The 21,280-nt window shown below is 33.0% G+C and overlaps 1 protein-coding gene across 3 annotated transcripts in view; it reads right to left on the reverse strand.

The window, feature by feature from the left end:
• Positions 2,314 to 21,280, reverse strand: part of GRIK2 (glutamate ionotropic receptor kainate type subunit 2) — a 727,083-nt gene continuing 708,116 nt past the window's right edge. The window contains exons 15-17 of one of the 3 annotated variants that reach the window (XM_018053125.1): positions 18,032 to 18,282; positions 6,442 to 6,576; positions 3,860 to 4,024 (exon numbers count right to left, since the gene is read on the reverse strand). In XM_018053125.1, coding sequence (XP_017908614.1) covers positions 6,457 to 6,576; positions 18,032 to 18,282 — 371 coding nt within the window. In that variant the 3' untranslated portion in view covers positions 3,860 to 4,024; positions 6,442 to 6,456. Of the gene's footprint in view, positions 4,025 to 6,441; positions 6,577 to 8,033; positions 8,209 to 18,031; positions 18,283 to 21,280 lie in introns of those variants that run through there. The other 2 variants (XM_018053124.1, XM_018053126.1) reach the window with 2 other exon arrangements.

Consider the following 21,280-nt stretch of genomic DNA (forward strand, 5'->3'; position numbering starts at 1 on the left):
AGACACAAAGGGCTGTCTGAGAGTGAGTCAGTAGTATAGCAATAGGATTCAAATCACAGATACACTCAAGACCTTCAAGACCAGGTTCTCACTGCCATTGTGCCTGTGTGCATGCTCAGTCACTCACTTGTGTCTGCCTCTTTGCCATCCTATGGACTGTAGCCCATTAGGCTCCTCTGTCCATGGGATTCTCCAGGCAAGAATACTGGAGTGGGTTGCCATTTCCTACTCCAGGGGATCTTCCTGACCTAGGGATCAAACCCACAACTCCTGAGTCACTTTCATTGGTAGGCAGATTCTTTACCCCTGAGCCAACTGCCATTGCACCATCTTTTAAACTGAGGACAAAATTCCTAAGTGAGCCTGGCCCATATTGTTTTCCATACCTTGCTTGCCTTGATCAGAAACAAATGAATTTATTCTTGTACCTTTTACGCTCCCTTTCCTGAAACAGTGGGCAATCTCTTTTCTCTATTAAAGTATTCTGCTTATATATACACCTCAGTGTTGGAAGTGACTATCAGTAAGCCTAGTCTTGGAATAGAATAGCCCACACCCAGTGACAATCTTTGATGCACACTACAGCCTGATGCTATGATTCTATTGTACATCTGATGCCATGATTCCCTTTATACATTGCATTGTACACAATTGGCTGTATTCACATTTCATAATAAACATTTAGAAGCACTGTGCTAAAATTCGTTAAAAGCATTATTGTTTAGTACATAAATTCATTTAATAATAACAAGGAACTTATTCTTAAAAATATGTAACTGAAGTGAAAAATATTTGAAAGATTTTAATTTATAAAATATCCTTACCCATTTTACATGTTTGTAAAATAGAATCTATTCCCTTGGTGCTCCCATAATGATTAGGGTTATTCAGTTGTAAATATATAAATATATCTCTGTGGCATTCTCATAGCTGTTAGGACTAATTATCTATGAAATATACTGAATATAAATCTTTGATATTTTCATCTGATTAGCATTATTTACTGGTGATATATATAAATATATCCTCCCCCAGTGTTCCTTAGTGGCCAGAGTTATTTATTTGTGATGTATGTATCTCCACTTATTACCTGGAGTCATCAGGTTATGTTGTCAACTAGAACAGGCATTTCTTCTTCTTCTTCTTATAATTTGAGTGGTAGACACTGGAAAATAATCTTATGCCAATACACTGCCTTTCCACAGATAAGAGATGTTCTTTCACTGGTTGAAATTATTTTGAAAGTAACCAAATTTTAATAAAATTAAGAACAGTACTTCATATATGTATAAGTATGCAATGAGTAGAGCAATATCTATTTTGGCAGTAATGTAGAAACCTTTCAGGAAATGGATAAAAATTGAATATTATACATCATTTTTATATTCTAAATAACCTTTGGAGTTAAAATACAGCAGAATTTTTTATACTTTTTAAACTTTTTAAGTTAATTCTTAAATTATCAGATCATACCAAAGATATAAATAATTAATTCCAGACTATTTAAAAAATAGTCATCATTTTCTGCCTATTCAGTTTGTAATATAATGAAGAATTGAAATTTAAAAGTGCTTTAAAATCTTATTAGAATCTAATTGAGTGAAAGCTTAATATTCAGACCAAAATCTGAATATTTTATGAGCTATGTTATTTGAGGTTATTTACCAATACAAAAAAAGAGAAAAATGTTGAGATTTGTAACAGCAACTTGTGCAACTTCCTAAAATTTAATTTTGGGACATAATTGTCCTTGAAATATGAAATTTAACTTAACCCTGACACTAGAAATTTTGAAAACCCTTAGAAATTGAATTTTTAAGTAATGGCTATTAGAAATGTATGTTTTGGGGGTTTTTTTGGGGGGTAGGAGTTCTAGTTAAAATGAGGTGTTTTTTTTTTAAATTTATTGTTGATATTGAGCCTATCTCTTCCTCTCCCTTTACTGAATTAAATTATCAATGTGCAATGAATTCTTAAATTGGACATGAGTTGAAGTTCACATATAATATCATAATCACTATACTGTCTTATACAACACTATGGACATAATCAATGTCCACTCACAGAAGAGCTAAGATCATGACTGCATCCTCTAAAACTGTTCTTTTTCACATCTGAACTGTCCTAAGCCTGAAGATTACATTTTATATTCTGGCCCAGCTTTTAGCCTGATCTTTTTTCTTCTTCTCTCCAGGCAGTTTTGAAGTGGTCATCCTTGATGACCTGGAAGGATTCAGGAAGTGTACTTCCCTTCATGCAAACAACAAATAGTGTACTCATTTACCCATATTAGAGAAAAATGAAAGTCAAAGCTGAAAGTAAAATGGACATAATTTTAATGATTTTTTAAATTTTGTGCATTGGATTCAAACAGCAAACTGTGTGCACTCAACTGTTATCACAATGTTGTCAAGAGGTCTGTGTCTTTTACCATTTTACACACAATTGTTCATTACAGTATGTTATCAGCCTCGTGGAAACCAGGGGTGTGGCATGGTAAGCAGTGGTGGTAGTGCACCTAGCTTTTATATTATCTAACTTGAAAATATTTCTCTTCTATGACTCCTTTTTTTCTTGATAAAAATAGTTTTCACCAAACGTTGGTGGTGCACACGCACTACCATTCATGCTCGACATCACACCCCTGACAGGAACGCATGTTCTTATTTTGTTGATAAAAAGTATTACAAAAATTTCCATACAAAAACTATTTTCATAGAAATCTTGCATTTCCACAAATAAACCTGAACATTTTTTGAAAAAAACTGCTCAAGAATTTTGTTCATTTAACATTGTGACTGTATTGATAAATGCAGTCCACGTCAGAGTTCACCACACATACTTCTCTTTAGATGACCAGTCCCCTTTCTCCTTTCACTGAGATCTGCCCAGGCTCCATCAAGTTCATTTATAGCAGGAAGGAGGTTTTGGATTAACATGTCTGAATGTTAGAATGAAAGTTTCAGTCTTCCATAGAACTATCAATACTCAGCCCTCTTTTACAGCTTAAGAAAAAGATTGCAAAACATCATCCATTTTAATTCAGAATCTCTGAACCAGCTGTTGCTTTTTTATTCTTGGTGTGAGGTTGGGGAAAGGGTAGCTGGAATAGGTAGGGATTTGGTAGAGATACATGTTAAATCTCCTGCCACAGTGAATATAAGAAAAAACATTATTGCCTTGGTAATTTGACACTTCTATTTCAATCAGTGACACAGACTGTCAAAAAAACAAAAAGAAAAGAAAGAAAAACACTGATGAAGATCTGCTTTATATTCCACTTGCCATGAAATTCAGATTTGTTTTGCTTTACATTTCTTCACATCCTATAAGCACATATTGTCTATTCAGATGACCATTATACTGAGTAGCTGGGGGCTAGTGACATCATCACCCTCTTATCTGGGTGTTCAGAAGACTTAACTGTCTCTTGTAACACTACAGTTTTTGCTGATTCCAAGTATTTTTATTCTTAATGATTTTTTTTTTCCTCTGGTTACCCTTGGGGCATTGATATTCCATCTCCTGGCAACAGTTGAACCTCAAAAGGAACCTGTAATTTCTTCCCGGACTGCATTTGAAACCAGCCACAAAATGGTTATGTAACATTCACTCAGAAGAAGGGAGGAACCCATGATAAACAGTGTAACCCCGTGTAACTCGGTTGATCCATGATGTTTATAAATCAAGTCTGATCATTGCAACTGCTTAGATCACAGAGTCTCTAGTTCATAGACACAGCGGCATGAGGTAACTCATTTTATTTTGCACAGGTTGCATATTTCCACAGGAAACATTCTCGCTAAATTGTTTGGAAAAAAAGACGACAGTTTGTGCTTGGGTGTTTGGCCTCCCAGCTTTATGCCATGGTTTCTTTACCTGGCAACCGTCTGTCGTTAAATGTGTGCATGTTGATAACTTCTTCTGTTTTCACAATAACTGGGGCCTGTGGCTTGTGTTTTAACCGACGCTGGCACTTCAGGGACATCCTCAGTTCCTCTACCATGGCGCTACAGAAGGACCTCTACAGAATAACACAGAAAAGGAAATATTACAAACACATAGACTGCAATGGTCCTGAAACAATATTAAATTCAGTCTCAACAGACTTGTCAACATAGCAGCCTTGAAGTCTTGAAAAATTCCATTATAATGGTTATATCAAATTATTCCACTTTTAATACTCAAAACATGGTAATTAAAATATTTTATCAAAGTGGGCAAGTTTAAAGAAAATCTCCACCTGATAGTGAACTGCCAGCTAGGAATGCATACATTACACATAATTTGAATGACGTTTTAAGATATATAATTGATTAACATAAGATATAATCTACCTTAAATTTTAAATACAAGCACAAATTAATCAGCTGCCAGAAATCCATCCATGCTATTAAAAAAAATTAGACAAAATGTACTGGCTTTTAGATCATAATGTAAGATATGAAAATTTTCTTTAAACATGGATTCTTGATTTTGTCTTTCAAAACAGAACAAAAATAGCACTCACACATTTAGACATAAAATATGGAAAATTATTTTGGGTATTCATTATATATTTGTTGTGATCATGCCTATAAAACTATAGGTGAAGATTACAAACACATATGACCTAATCATGAAATGACATTGTATCACATTTAAAAATTCATGCACAAATATTAACTAAACTTTTGGTATCATCAACTTGATTACTGAGGACTGATAAATAATTTATTCCATGAAGAAGAAATGACCCTATATATATATTTTTTTTAATTCTTATTTCATTGGCAACAGATTTGCCAGAAATTCTATATACCTGGAACTTATTACACACTCCTCAAATACCTATTACAGAGTGAAAACATAAGATGGAAACTTGTTAGTCTCCCTTTCCATCTAATTGAGATACATGTGTTAGTTACATATAAATCAGATTCATGAACTAGTTGCATATTGTTGTTGACATTCAGATGGTCTCAGACTTAGGCTTTTTTCTTGCAAGAACAAAAAATTTGGACAACAACTAAAAATGTGGACAAGAATGAAAAATTTACACAATTCCAAAAAGTGATATGAAAACATAATGAAATAAACCTAATCAAATATGCATGTGAAGTCTTTTTTGTGTTGCTTCTTTGTTGTTTATCATCTTAGGCTAATTCCAAAATCCAAAAGCAAGCTTCGGGAGTTGGTGATGTTCAGGGACGCCTGTTGTGCTGCAGTCCATGGGGTTGCAAAGAGTCGGACACAACTGAGCGACTGAACTGAACTGAACTGAATTCCAAAATAATGTAGGATAACAATGGTTAATACCATATACATGCCTTATATTCTTTAAAATACTTTTCATATATCACCTTTTGTGACACAGACTAATACTGAATTAAGTTGGGCATCTATGACAGAGGATAACTCACTTTCTGCAGCTCACAACTGCACCTCCAGCAAGATATTCTGATACCCAATTTTATGTATTTTGATCCTGCCCTGATAGCTTCTTGGCCATTCCTGGCTATATTCTCATTTTTCTTCTTTAGGTTGCTGAAGAGCTTCCTTAGTGATCATCCCAAACCTATGCCTTGTCTATTCCTGAAATTCTCACAATTATCAACAATAATCTATTGTTTTAAATATCAGTTATTAATAGTATTTTCTTGTCCAATAAACAGGTGAAATCCAAATCTCTTTTTTCCATCATGACCTCTCCGAGTTAATTTTACCTTATCTCTCCCCCAACCTATTCCTCTTCCTTTTTTTTTTTTTTTCTCTTTACATACATGCTTCTCTTTGGACCTCCAAAGTTTTTCTCCTTTGTGTCTTCTTGCTCTGGTACTCAGCAGAGTTCTTTCATTTTTCACATCGGTTCAGTTTTATCCCTTACCTCCAGACATGACTCAAATTTTAACTTATTCAGGAACCACTTTCCAGTTGACCAGGCTTATTATTTCTACTCAATTTACTATTTTTCCCTCACTATCATGTTTCTCTGTCTGACCTCTTGGGCGTCCATGTTTTCCTCTCATTGAATTGTAAAGAGTAGAGATCAAGTGCTCACAGCACTGTTGTACACATGCTGACTGAATTAACAATAGCCATACATGACCTTAGCATTTTAATTCTTTTTGAATAATGTTTGTAATTCAATTGCTTAAAATTTTTTTTCAGAATCTTAGTAAAATACGTTGTGTACAAGTGAGCTAATGAATCAGATAAAATTTTGTTATTTGTTTAATAACATTAAATTAATAAAAATATTAATTTATTAGTATTTGTCATGGGAGATGATTAAATGCTATACATGAATTCCAAACTAACTGCAAGTTATCTCTATGTATTATTTATTATGTGCTAAATTATACGGTTTTGAAATTTACAGATTCTATTGCTATTAAAGGATCTATATGACACCTGATAGCCAGTATATGGACACAGTGTTTCTTGTTACTTAATACCTACTATTAGATGTATTTATTAAGAACATGATGAAAATGATGATGAAGATGGTGATGATGACAACACTGTAGAAATGGAAAAATCTGACTCCAAAAGAGGGAGGAATACATAGTCTTGAGGTAATTTAGTCTTGGTTCTCTGTTGAAACATTTAACAGAAGAATTGATTAGATAATATAACAATGTCAGAACTTGATGCCATCGACACTTTAAAAATGTTATAGGATGTGAATAATGCTAATTGTTTGAAATAAGCCTTCATTTAAAATAACTAAATTTCCCAAATATTAAAAAATTTATAATGTTCTCTTTGGCAAACTCAGTTTTTAGATATCATGATTATATTGATTTCAAAAGTAATAAAATAGAGATATTGTTTTGTCCACAGTAAGAGAGTGGTCTAAACAACTGATTTCCTCAGGAAAAAATCTTACAAATGTACATAACTATTCAACCATGAACCGATTCAGTTTTATTTCTAGTTAGTTAGGAAGTCAATTGTATTAATAGCCTATACTTAACTTCAGACTACAAATAAATGCATTTAAACTCTTTTAAAGCAATTTTATGTAACATAAAACTTGTAATACTGATTAATATAAATTATAAGCATATATCCAGCCCCAATCAAGCATAAATAATTTAAAATTATCTCAAGTAAATGATATTTACAAATTTATAAACTCTGAAAATTGTAAACATGTAATCCCACCATTATCATTTTAGGCTTTCTCTATTATCTTGAGCCATTAGAAAGTAAAAAATTTAATCAAGCAAGCTTTAAGCAGTCAATCAGTAGTTTTGATTATAATATCATGTTACTACTTTTGTTATTTTTTTTCTCTAAATAAGCTGACTTTGACAGTTCTTTTTGATTTATCAATATGTTTTACCTAAAAAAAAATAGTATTATCTTAGGTTCTAATACAGTCACCATGAAACTGTAGGTTCTTTTCTTACTTATATAATATTTCCAATCCTTCACAAAACTATGAAAATCTTTAGATTTGAGCAAAAATTTGAGACAACATTGAAAAATTTTTAAAATTTAATGATACCATAAAGTATGGTTCACTTGTATCACTAAAGAAAACACATTTAAAAAAATTTTTTTAAAGCTTTAAAATGTAAATTCTGTATCTTGATCTCTGTAAGACCTAAAGTTGAAACTGTACAGACGATTGTGAAATACAGCTGTTTCTCTGTGTTGTACGTTGCCAAAAAATTACCATGTCTGATTTTTAAACTTCTAACTTGTCATTTGATAGAGACAAATGTGTTTCCTAATTCATATCATGATCAGAATTTCTTACATGTCCTTTTATTGAACTATGGAATAAGATTTTGAAAAACCTAAATGCACTTGACAGGAATTTTCTGAGTTATAATGAAGAAGAAGGAAGCTGAGGAGGAGGAGGGGGGAGGAAAAGAAAGAATAAAAGAGAAAGGAAGAGAGGAAAAGGGGGTGGGGGACAAGGAAAGAGGGAAGAAAATAAGGGAGGGAGGAAGTGAGAGAGATTGAGGGAGGAAGAAAGAGAAAACTACCATGCTTTTCAAACCACTTCTTAGGGACAGAAACACACAAATTGTGTCAAAGTAAGTTTCTCAGGGTGAAAACAACAACAAAAATGTTTCTGCACAATATGACAGACTACAAAAAGAAAAAAGGTGCAAGGATACTAACCATTATTAAAAACCTCTTTTAGTAAGTTTCAAAAGTTTACTAAACAGTGTCTGGATGGTAGGGTGGCACTAACCAAATAGAAGATTCCTGAAAATGAAAATTTAAATCTTTGAGCTGTTAGCATGTATAATTGCATTTAAATTAGTTAAACTCATTATAAAAGTCACTGTATTTAATGAGGCAACCTGTATTAAACATCTCTAATTCTTGAAACAATGAAGGTTTGGAAACCTTAAAAATAATGAATTTGTCTAAATGTACATTGCCTTTTAAGTATAAGACAACACATAAATAGTCCACAGATAAATGTTCTCAAGAATATCATTTGTGGTGTTATAGAATAATTTAATCTTAATAGCATAACTTTCTAATTTATAGATATGTTTATATGATACATGATGTGATAGCATTTTGAGAAGCACATAAATTTTTTTAGTATTAGAAATCTAGTTGCAAACATGCTCCACATTGAACAGTGATATATTTAAACTTCATTTTTAAGTTAAATCCTTTATGTTTAGCAATGTCTTAAAAAAAAAGCAACTGATGAAAAATAAGTTTAATTTTTTAAACTTTGAAACTCATCACTTTCATGTTGAATATATAATAATATACCAATTGAAGGAGAAATAATCATAAATATTATATGCTATTATTAGGTCTCTATTTAGTATTTATTATGTAAGGAGGAAACTATGCTATACATCTTACTGTCTTATTTTTTAAGGGTATTAAATTAACTAAATATTATTCCAATATTCAGAACAATTTCCAACCATATTTGTGTACAGTTTCTATTTGCAGCTTATTAAAACATCTTTGACTTCCCTGGTGGCTCAGAGGTTAAAGCATCTGCCTGCAATGAGGATGACCGGGGTTCAATCCCTGGGTTGGGAAGATCCCCTGGAAAAGGAAATGGCAACCCACTCCAGTATTCCTGCCTGGAGAATCCCATGGACGGAGGAGCCTGGTGGGCTACAGTCCACGGGGTCGCAAAGAGTCGGACACGACTGAGTGACTTCACTCACTCACTCAAAACATCTTTAAACTGCTTCTAAGAGACTTGGTAGTGCAACGTCCTAATATATACAGCATCTCTCAACGAAAATGTTTTGTTTTGTTTGTCATTTAAATTATGTGTTCACTGATTATGGATACCTCATTCATTCTCAGACATTTTCTAATTAATTTAGGATGCTGTAGGCCATTTGATCAAGAATTCCAGATCACATGTAGTAGAGACAAATCCAAACAGTCACTGTAATTAATCCCTGTGGAAAATTGTTCCACTTTAGGTAATACCTAAATTAACTGAATAATAACTAAAGGGAAATAAAAAGTATATTGGATGCAATATGCAACATTTTATATAAATGTTGGTGTCCTAAATAATGAAGATAAATGTCATTTAACAAGGCCCATTTCTTTTGATTTTACTCTTTAATTGGAAGTCTTTTAAAAATATCAAATAGCTAGTGCTATCTATCAGAGTTATGGATTTACCTAAAGCTGTATGAATGTAACAGTGAAGCAATGAGATGAAAAATGACTAGCTAAGATACTCATGTCCAATATATATATATATAAACTTTATATATATATATAAACTTTGATCTTGATGCTTAGTCTTAGAGCAGTACTCTTTTTAAAAAGTCCATATATACATATATATTATTTAAATATGCTGTGCACTAGTCAGACAGGTATGTACACATTGATATTCTAACTAAAAGAGGAATACTGTTCTCTTGACTTCCATTCTGTGTGTTATTATATTAGCCTGCCTCACTAACAGTGATTTGAATTTCAGCTAAGTTCTTTTACCTGGACTCTATTATTAACAAATGGTAATTTTTGAATACTAAATAATAAATCAGACAGAAAAAATTATGGCACTAAATTATTTTTTCTCAATAAATAAAATGACAAAGCTTTCTATGTTTTAGCCTGGATTATTTCACAATGATAAACATAACCAAAGATTAAAATATTCTCAGAAACCTTGACTCTTACTGAATAACTTTATATTGCATTTTGCAAATAAATGAGGCAGAGAAAAATGGGGCATCATTATACATTTTTACACTTCCCTTACTTAAGTTAGAAAAATCAATAAATTAGGTCTGACAAGCTTCAACACCATTTTAGTCGATACAGCTGTGAAATGAATTTTAAGAAAAAGCAATGTTAATCATATTCTTGCCAGTAGTTATAATAATAACATTTTTTTAACAAAGTATGTAACATCCAAATAACTAATGCTTAATTCCAGGAAAGCACTCTTTCCTTTAAAGTACAGCAGTTAAAATGTATCAGTTTTATAAATAAAAATAATAATTATATTATAATGAAAGCTTCTTAGTATATGACAGACATGCAAAAAGCTCTATATATGTTAACTATATTAACTTCTAAAACATTTTCATTTATGGTGTATTTGTAACCCATTCTTTTATTTAAAAGATATATAGAAAGAGTAATATAACACAAAGTTGAACACACTTGAAGAATGATTCCAAGTCTTTTCTTTTTTTTTTTTTAATTTCTAAACTCCTGCTTAATGTCCAGGAAACTGAAATAACTATACAGGGCTCATGATCAAAGCCCACAGTCTGTTTATCTAACTCAAACTCCTACTCCATACATTTTGTCAATACATCATCAGGGATAAAACCTGCCAAGAAAAATAGCTAAATGTTCTACTTTTATGTCCTGCATAGTGGTGTAAACAGAATAGGCATATTTCAACTTGAGAAACATACTCGACCCTTGATATACTTATCCTCTTCTGCTCAATATGGATAATAATCTTTGCATAGCTCTGAGTAACTTTGTACTTACATGACATATAACACTTTAAAAATTCTAAAGTCATTTATGAAAACCAGCTATAATCTTGTTTTAAAACCTTATGGGCATTAAAAGAGTATGAGCCATCATAAACAAATGACTCAAAACTTCTTTTGCTGATTTGCAACTATTTAGTGAGCAAAAGGAAGACTGGCAATTGAAGTGTTATTTTATATTTATATATAAAAAGGTTCTTTGTTTTGAGCCATCCAGTTAGTCCCTATAGAGGTTATTAGTCAAAATTGAGAGATGCTCTGCTTTCAGAGAAAGGCAGTAATATAAAAACAAGACAAAATACACTTTTGTCCAAAGTTTATTTGCCACTTTTAACTTTTGAGTAGCAACATGGTTTATAGCTAGATTTTATATTAAAAATGTACTTAGAATGTTAACAGTTAAAACTTCATATATTAAATACAAACTCCCTATATGAGAAGTATAAATATTCCACGGTTTGTAAGTAAGTATTATTTGGAAAAATGTAAATATTGCAACAAATGTTTACTGATGATTTATGACAATGTTTGCTTTCATATATCTTCTCCAATAAATGTCTTCTTTTATGAAGCATTACTTCTGTTAGAACTAATTCTTCAGCATTCTGGAAGCAATTTGTGCATAAGGATTTATGAACATCTTGTTTTAATTCTCCTGATTCCATGAAATACAGATTCAGTCAGCTTTGAAAAGTGTTTTTCCTCTGAATAATCTTTCATACAGAATCTCTAGTCTTGCAAGTTTAAATTAAACCACTATGATTTTCTTCTTATTCCTCATATTTCTTTGTTTCATTCATTTGTCCTTCTATGAGTTACAACTGCCTTCTACATTTCTCATTCAACTATGCACTGAAGAACATTCTATGAGCCCACAACACTTTTTTGGAATTTTCAGTGACTGAAAATCACCACATTATATAAAGATTATTGTTGATAAGATTTACCAGTGTTCTATAATACAAACAACTATGTACACTAAAATGTACTATGTCCTGAAAAACAACTGTACAAAATAGCTCTTAAAATGTACTTTAATCACCTTGCAGGAAAGCACAAAATATGTATCCAAGACACGGAATGTAGCTTAGAAATTCAATATCCAGCAATAATTTATATATTTTTATTTCTAAGATGTATTTACCATATTTTCTTTATGCTTAAATAATAGAAAGGGACTATTTCATTATATTTTCATATCAAGAAATGCAAAGATTTGTAATCAACCTGATGTTCAATAAGGAACAGTTTGTACAGGCAAATCTATTTCAGTTACATGGAAATAAATCTATTTATATATGTATCACACAGAAACAAAAGGTGCAACTATGTAAGTTATATTACCATTCTCATTGGATATCAAAAGAAGGCAGAATTTTATATAGCTTCCAAAAGTGAACATATTCAAAAATTTAAGAAATGATTAATAATTCCAAACATAAATTAATACATAATAAGTATCATTAAAAAGTATTATAAAAAGTATTACATCAATTTATAACTCATACTTACAAAAATCAATGTATTATCATAAAACTATATTACCAGAGAAATTAAAATTCTAAATATTAAGCAAGTTTTTTAAGTTATAAGTAAGAATTAAAAGGTAAACACAGACTATTTCAAACAAATCTATGTTACCTGAAATGCATTGATAATTGCCTAAGATGTGCAACAATTTCTTGAATTGCTTACTGAATGAACCTCAAGTACTAACATTTTTAAAAGCAAGGAAAATACAAGGCAAAAAGAAAATTAGAAAATGCACATGTTGATTAGTTGTTTTTCAAACATGTTCAAATTGGAAAAACATTTTAAGTAACTTTCGTAATGGTCAGGTTATATGGTGAAACCATCAAAAAAAGAAAAACACCTATTTAGTTTACAAGTTTGAATAAATGTGAAAAGCAATATGTCCTTGAGGCATTAATATTTGCATCAAAATTAAAATCATTAAGTATTTTAAAAATTATAATACACCATCTTGTGGTTATTGGAAAGGAATGCAACTTACAATTTTTATATTTTTATAAGGTCTACATATTTCAGCATTATCTTCTCTTTTTAGTTTAACCTGCCCTCATTTAAAAATAACACATTCTTATAGTACACTTAATTCTCAAACAGCTCAGAAATGTAAAAACTTTATAGTAATTAAGACCAGTGTGATCCTTTAATATCTTACAAAATATATACTATAAAAGACATTATTTTCACCTTTAATAATAATCACTCATTTTATTATCATTATCAGAGGTAAGACTTGAAAGGTAATATATTAGTTATTCATAACTTTTATAAATAAACTTCATTTTCAACTAGATTTCATGTATATCATATCCACCAGCTTATTTAGATAAAGATAGAAATTTTCATTTGTTCTTTTTAAAAATCCTAGAATATTATGAATTAAAGAAAGAAGAAATAAAACAGAGAAAGATAAAGAGGTAAGAGATAAAGTATGTGGGAGCTGGAATTATGAATAATATATACTTGCTTACTCCAAAGTGCAAATAAAATTCATTGCACACTTGGTTCTCAATAAATCATTATTGAGTAAATGAATAATTTTAAAAATATTTACTTTGGTTTTAAAATCTAAAAATCTCAATTAAAGACACAAATCACAAGTGCAAATAAACTAAATTTCTGTGCACTCACATACATATTTTATAATAAAATCTAGGAATATTTCACAGCTAATTTTAATAAATTAACTAAGGTGTTAAACCATATAACCCAACAAAGTAAAATATTTTTCTCAGGAAAAATGAAGAGGAATGGAGCTCAGAACATAATTTATCCCAATAAATACATTGGATCACATCTAATAAACCTATTATTTATTTACTTTATAAATGTATTTCTTTTCAATTATGTGAAAACATAGTTCTTTTTTATTCTTTATGATCAACTTTTCTAAATTTCTGGAATCAGTTTCATTATTTAACAGGTAAAGAGAGAGAAAAGGAAGGAAGGAGAAAAACAGAGAACTATAAAAAGGAAGAAAGAGTCTTACGCCAACAGAAACTGTCTGAGATATGGAGATAGAAATCAAACTCACTAGTCCCTTTTCCTAAAGGAATTAAGAGGTAAGAATCTAATAAGGAAAGAGGGACCCCCCATCCCCCGCAGAAATCAGCAAATATGAATAAAATAGTGAGCTAAGTTTCCCTGATGGCTCAGATGGTAAAGAATCTGCCTGCCAAGAGGAAGACCTAGCTTTGATCCCTGGGTGAGGAAAATCCCTTTGAGAAGGTAAAGGCAACCCACTCCAGTATTCTTGCCTAGAGAATTCCATGGACAGAGGAGCCTGGCAGGCTACAGTCCATGGGGTCACAAAGAGCTGCAAAGGACTGAGAGACTACACTTTCACTTTCACTTTCAAGGGAGAACTCTTGTCAAAGGCTTCACAGAGGAAAGAATGGACCTTGTTTGAAGTGGATAAAACTCAATCCCAACTTTCTCAAAGGGGCAGCAAATGTTCTTGGAATGAGAATAGTTTCTGAACTTAGCTAAGCTTTTTCAAAAAATGAGATGTACAGATAGTCATATGGTTTTCTTTTAAATCAGATCGATTCAGTCACTCAGTCATGTCCAACTCTTTGTGACCCCATGGACTGCAGCATGCCAGGCTTACCAACTCCTGGAGTTTGCTCAAACTTATGTCCATCGAATTGGTGATGCCTTCCAACCATTGCATATTCTGTTGTCCCCTTCTCCTTCTGCCTTCAATCTTTTCCAGCATCAGGGTCTTTTCCAATGAGTCAGTTCTTCACATCAGGTGGCCAAAGTATTGAAGCTTCAGCTTCAGAACCAGTCCTTCCAATGAATATTCAGGACTGATTTCTTTTAGGATGGACTAACGGTTTGATCTCTTTGCAGTCCAAGAGACTCTCAAGAGTCTTCTCCAACACCACAGTTTAAAAGCATCAATTCTTCAGTGCTCAGCTTTCTTTATAGCCCAACTCTCACATCCATACATGACCACTGGAAAAACTATAACTTTGGGAGATGGACCTTTGTTGACAAAGTAATATCTCTACATTTTAATATGCTGTCTAGGTTGATCGTAGCTTTTCTTCCAAGGAGCAAGCATCTTCTAATTTCATGGTTGCAGTCACCATCTGCAGTGATTTTGGAGCCCTCAAAAAATAAAGTCTCCCACTGTTTCCATTGTTTTCCCATCTATTTACCATGAAGTGCTTGTACTGGCTGCCATGAACTTAGTTTTTTGAATGCTGAGTTTTAAACCAACTTTTTCACTCTGCTCTTTCACTTTCATCAAGAGGCTCTTTAGTTATTTGCTCTCTGCCATAAGGGTGGTGTCATCTGCATATCTAAGGTTGTTGATATTTCTCCGGGCAATCTTGATTCCAGCTTGTGCTTCATCCACCCTGGCATTTCACATGATGTACTCTGCATATACATTAAATAAGCAGGGTGACAACATGCAGCCTTGATGTACTCCTTTCCTGATTTGGAACCAGTCTATTGTTCCATGTCCCATTCTAACTGTTGCTTCTTGACCTGCATACACATTTCTCAGGAGGCAGGTTAGGTGGACTGGTATTCCCATCTCTTTAAGAATTTTCCAGTTTGCTATGATCCACACAATCATAGGCTTTGGTGTAGTCAATAAAGCAGTAGATGTTTTTCTGGAACTCTCTTTTTTGATGAGCCAATTTCATTGGAATAGAAAATAAAAATCTAACACCACCTTGTGGAAATAGTTGTACCCTGTACACAGATTCATTATACCTATTGATTAGGAAAACCTTTCTTGGTAAGTTGATGCCTAGTCTTGAATGCCTAATCTAAAATGACTAGTAGGAATTTGCCAGGTAAAAAATGGACAAAGGTTGCTCAGGTCAAATGGGAAGAGTATTTTAAAAAGCTGGCTGACCTTGGAAATAGAAAGCAATCTAGTGCAGTTATAGTACAAGCACAAATTTGGGAGAAGCAAAATATGAAACTACAAAGATGAATAAAGAGAGATCCTGGAATGTCTCCTCTCAGAAGCTAGAGAATTTGAACTTCATTATGGAAGCTTTGTGGAGATGCTGACATCAGAGGATGTGACTCACATGCTCATGTCCTATCAAAACAGCTCTTTTTTTTCCAATATAATATTTTATCTGCTTAAGCCCAAACAAGTCAATTGATTCCCACTTTAATTTTTAAGAAGGTCATAGAAGTCCACAGAAACTGAGAACTGGTTGATATGTGAAAAATTCAACTAAACTAGTTATTTATAAGAACAATAAAGGTGATTGTACAAAAAGTAAATTCCCATGTCCTTTAAAAACACCTTAATGCTATAAAATAATTGTACATAGAGACAAGGCCCAGGTAAATCATACAAATAGGATACAAAGAGAAAAGGGCAATAGATTATCATATGCTGTCAAGAGATTAATGTATGTGTTTTATTTTAAACCTGAGCTATAAGTGAATGAAAACTACTGCATAGGGATGATGTGAAGTTCTAATTAGACAACCTAAGTTCCTTACATTACTTTGGGACTCATTTTAAGCATTAACTAACCAAATATCACATTTGTTGATAACTTATAGTAAATATGAAAATTGAAGACTTAATAACTTTCTTCTTTGATTAGTTCTTAGGATTTGACTGCAAACCTCATTTTGACATCATAATAAAATCGTAATGTAAAAAGTATACTTAGACCTACTTTTCAGTCATACCTGCTGCAAAAGATATTTGATTAAATGTACTTAGACCTATTTTTCAGTAACATCTGTGGAAAAAGATATTTGATTTAGTCAGATCAGCAGATACAGCCATTAAATAAATCATATAGTTGTCCAAATTTCTCCAACTTTTTAGTTGGCTATTTTACTCACAGAATGGTACTATCAGAATAGTCATTTAACACTATTTCAAGGAATTAATTACCTTCCTTAATTAAATTAAGTGAAGTAAATTGAATTTAGTGTATTAAGTGAAGTAAACTGTAGGAATGCTGTATCCAGAATTTTGATTGCAGAAAAGATAACTGTATTATAAATTATTAAATATGAAGGAAATATCATATTTCTACTTTTATATTTACCAATAAATGTTTATAAACCTTTTCAATATTTAAAGCAATATAATCTCACTCTGATGCAGTATCTAAAAATTAAGATCTAAAAAACTGCTTTTCAGTTATAAACAGAAGAGATGTTTATATATTAAAAGACTTCCAAAAGGCTTAAAATTTTAAAGCTGGATTTCATGTTCTGAGTCATACATTTATATTAAAGAGTAGCACATACTATCAGATATATTTCTCTATAAATATCCATTCTCATATTTCTAGAACTAATGGAATTATAGGACTAGAAATATATAATACGAACTAGGTTCACAAAGTTTTTAAAGACTAGAATGCAAACATATTTGTACAAAGATTAAATATATTAAAATCCTAAGGAAAATTGCAATAATCACAATATTTTGAGGTTTATATATATTCTTCTAAAGACTCAAGTGCAAGACAAAAAAGATGCACTAAGAATAATATTAAATGGCAAAGAAGACACCCACAATATTCTCACATATTCATTAATGTAGAATATCCATTAAAATTTCCACAATGCACTTTGAGATTTTTCAAATAGAAAAGTACTAGAGAAAAAGTCTTCAAATAAAAATTATATTCACTCTCTAACTTGAAACTATTAATGAGTATCATATCTTACAACACTTAACTGCAGAGACAATTTTTTCTTCATATAACAGTTTCTGAGTTTTATTTCATTAATTATATTCTTCCAATAAACTAATCACAGTGAAATTCAAACAGCAAAAGTTTTTCCAATGTAGACTTTAATAAAAGGGAAAATAGTTGCTGGTTCTGAAACAGTTCAATTAAAAATATTACCTTTAAATTAAAAGCACAAAGCTAATCCTGAGTTCTATGAACCTTTGTATATAACGAGTGACAGAAGATCGTTAACAGTCACAGTTCTAAGTATTACCCTTGGTTGGCAAGATAAAAAATAGTTGGCTTTATTATAACAACAATTGTTTTAAGTTGCAAAAAAGTGACATTTACCTTTTCCAACTGAGCGTTTTTTTTGGATTTGTATAAAAACTCTCCCACTGCCACAAACACAGAGAGCACCAAGCCGGCTGCCAGAACAATGAAGATGCCACCAATATTTTGAACCCCCAGGGCACTGGCCTCCTTGCTCTCCTCCTCTGGACACCCATTGCCCCTCCACCACTTCTCCTTCATCATGTGCAGCTTGCCTTCCTCTTGCAGCTGAAGAATTGCTATGGTGATTTTGTCTCTATATGGAGAACCTAAGAAAAGAGAGGGTTTGTTAATGCTTTCCAGGAAACCAGAATTTCATAATTAAAGGTTAACGTGATGAAAGAACAGAGCTCTTTCCAAACACTGTGCAATATGCCAGTATTTATTTTCAGCAGGAAAAATCAACTGGAAATGGCATAAAATACAAGTTTAACAAAATAAATAGAGGTGGCGGCCTTTCTGATTTTGATGGTTAAAATACATTTTGTTTTGAAAGAGGAAAATATCTCTTGCTAAATGCAGGCTCAACTCAGAGATTTGGGAAAACAATAAACGGTAAGTAGAAATCTACGAAAAGAAATGCAGAGCGGGCAAGGATATTTAGTTAACGGCTAGGAATTGTTCAACACCGAAAACAGAGCATTGACAAAATGGTAACCTTGGTTTTTAGGAAAGTTGTGTAAGAAATGGTGTTTCCCACGATTAAGTTGCAATAATCTGAAGCAGTCATGATTAACAAGCTCTGTTCAGTTCAGTTCAATCACTCAGTCATGTCCAATTCTTTGTGACTGCATGGACTGCAGCACGCCAGGCTTCCCTCTCCATCACCAACTCCTGGAGCTTGCTCAAACTCATGTCCATCAAGTCGGTCTGTCATTGGTCATCCATCTCATCCTCTGTCATCCTCCTCTCCTCCTGCCTTCAATCTTTCCCAGCATCAGGGTCTTTTCCAATAAGTCAGTTATTCACATAAGGTGGCCAAAGTACTGAAGCTTCAGCTTCAGCACCAGTCCTTCCAATGAATATTCAGGGTTGATTTCCTTTAGGATTGACTGGTTTGATCTCCTGCCTGTCCAAAGGACTCTCAAGAGTCTTCTCAAAAGCATCAATCCTTTGGTGCTCAGCTTTCTTTACAGTCTAGCTCTCACATCCACACAAGACTACTGAAAAACCATAGCTTTGACAATATGGATCTTTGCTGGTAAAGTAATGTCCATGCTTTTTAATATTCTGTCTAGGTTGGTCATAGTTTTTCTTCCAAGGAGCAAGCATCTTTCAATTTCAAGGCTGCAATCACAATCTGCAGTGATTTTGGAGCCCAAGAAAATAAAGTCTCTCATTGTTTCCCTATCTATTTCCATGAAGTGATGGGACCAGATAAACTATGGATGGAGGTTCGTGACATTGTACAGGAGAAAAGGATCAAGACCATCCCCATGAAAAAGAAATGCAAAAAAGCAAAATGGTTGTCTGAGGAGGCCTTAAAAATAGCTGTGAAAAGAAGAGAAATGAAAAGCAAAGGAGAAAAGGAAAGATATATCCATTTGAATGCAGAGTTCCAAAGAATAGCAAAAAGAGAGAAGAAAGTCTTCCTCAGCAATCAATGCAAAGAAATAGAGGAAAAGAACAGAATGGGGAAGAATAGCGATCTCTTCAAGAAAATTAGAGATACCAAGGAACCATTTCATGCGAAGATGGGCACAATAAAGGACAGAAATGGTATGAACCTAACAGAAGCAAGAAGATATTAAGAAGAGATGGCAAGAATACAAAGAAGAACTGTACAAAAAAGATTTTCATGACCCAGATAATTAAGGAGGTGTGATCACTCACCTAGAGCCAGACATCCTGGAATGTGAAGTCAAGTGGGCCTTAGGAAGCATCACTACGAACAAAGCTAACAGAGGTGATGGAATTTCAGCTGAGCTATCAAATCCTAAAAGGTGATGCTGTGAAAGTGCTGCACTCAATATGCCAACAAATTTGGAAAACTCAGCAGTGGCCATAGGACTGGAAAATGTCAGTTTTCCTTCTAAACTCAAAGAAAGGCAATACCAAAGAATGCTCAAACTTCCTCACAATTGCATTCATCTCACATGCTAGTAAAGTAATGCCCCAAATTCTCCAAGCCATGCTTCAGCTATCTGTGAACAGTGAAGTTCCAAAGCTATGTTTTTGGGTTGTTTTTTTTTTTTTTTTCCAGTAGACATGTATGGATGTGATAGCAGGACTATTAAAAAAAAGCCAAGCACCAAAGAATTGATGCTTTTGAACAGTGGTGTTGGAGAAGACTCTTGAGAGTCCCTTGGATGGACAGGAGATCAAACCAGTCAATCCTAAAGGAAGTCCTGAATATTCATTGGAAGGACTGATGCTGAAGATGAAGTTCTAATACTTTGGTTGCCTTATGAAAAGAATTGACTTACTGGAGCAGTCCCTGATGATGGGAATGATTGAAGGCAGGAGGAGAAGTGGATGACAGAGGATGAGATGGTTGGATGGCATCACTAATTCAATGGACATGAGTTTGGGTATACTCCAGGAGTTGGTGATGGACAGGGAGGCCTGGCGTGCCGCAGTCCATGGGATTGGAAAGAGTCAGACACAACTGTGCGACTGAAGTGAACTGAACTGATGGGACCAGATGCCATGATCTTCATTTCTTGAATGTTGATTTTTAAGCCAGCTTTTTCACGTTCATCAAGAAGCTCCTCAGTTCCTCTTTGCTTTCTGCCATAATTGTGGTGTCATCTGCATACATAGGGTTATTGATATTTCTTCCTGTAATCTTGTTTCCAGCTTGTGCTTCATCCAGTCTGGCATTTTGCATGTTATACTCTGCATATAAGTTAAATAAGCAAGTTGACAATGTACAACTTTGATGTACTCCTTTCCCAATTTGGAACCTGTCCATTGCTCCATGTTCATCTAACTTTCTTCTTGACCTGCATGCAGATTTCTCAAGAAGCATGTAAGGTGGTCTAGTATTCCCATCTCTTGAAGTATTTTCCACAGTTTATTGTGATCTACACAGTTGATCGCTTTAGCATAGTCAATGAAAGAGAAGCAGATTTTTAGGGGAATGTTTTTGCTTTTTCTATGATCCAACACATGCTGGCATCTTGATCTCTGGTTCCTCTGTTTTTTCTAAATCCAGTTTGAACACCTGGGATTTCTCAGTTCATGTACTGCTGAAACCTAATTTGGAGAATTTTGAGTGTTACTTTGCTAGTGTGTGAGATGAGTGCAATTATGTGTTTTTAAACA

The sequence above is a fragment of the Capra hircus genome, chromosome 9 (genome assembly GCF_001704415.2).
Source record: "Capra hircus breed San Clemente chromosome 9, ASM170441v1, whole genome shotgun sequence".
Lineage (NCBI taxonomy): Eukaryota > Metazoa > Chordata > Mammalia > Artiodactyla > Bovidae > Capra > Capra hircus.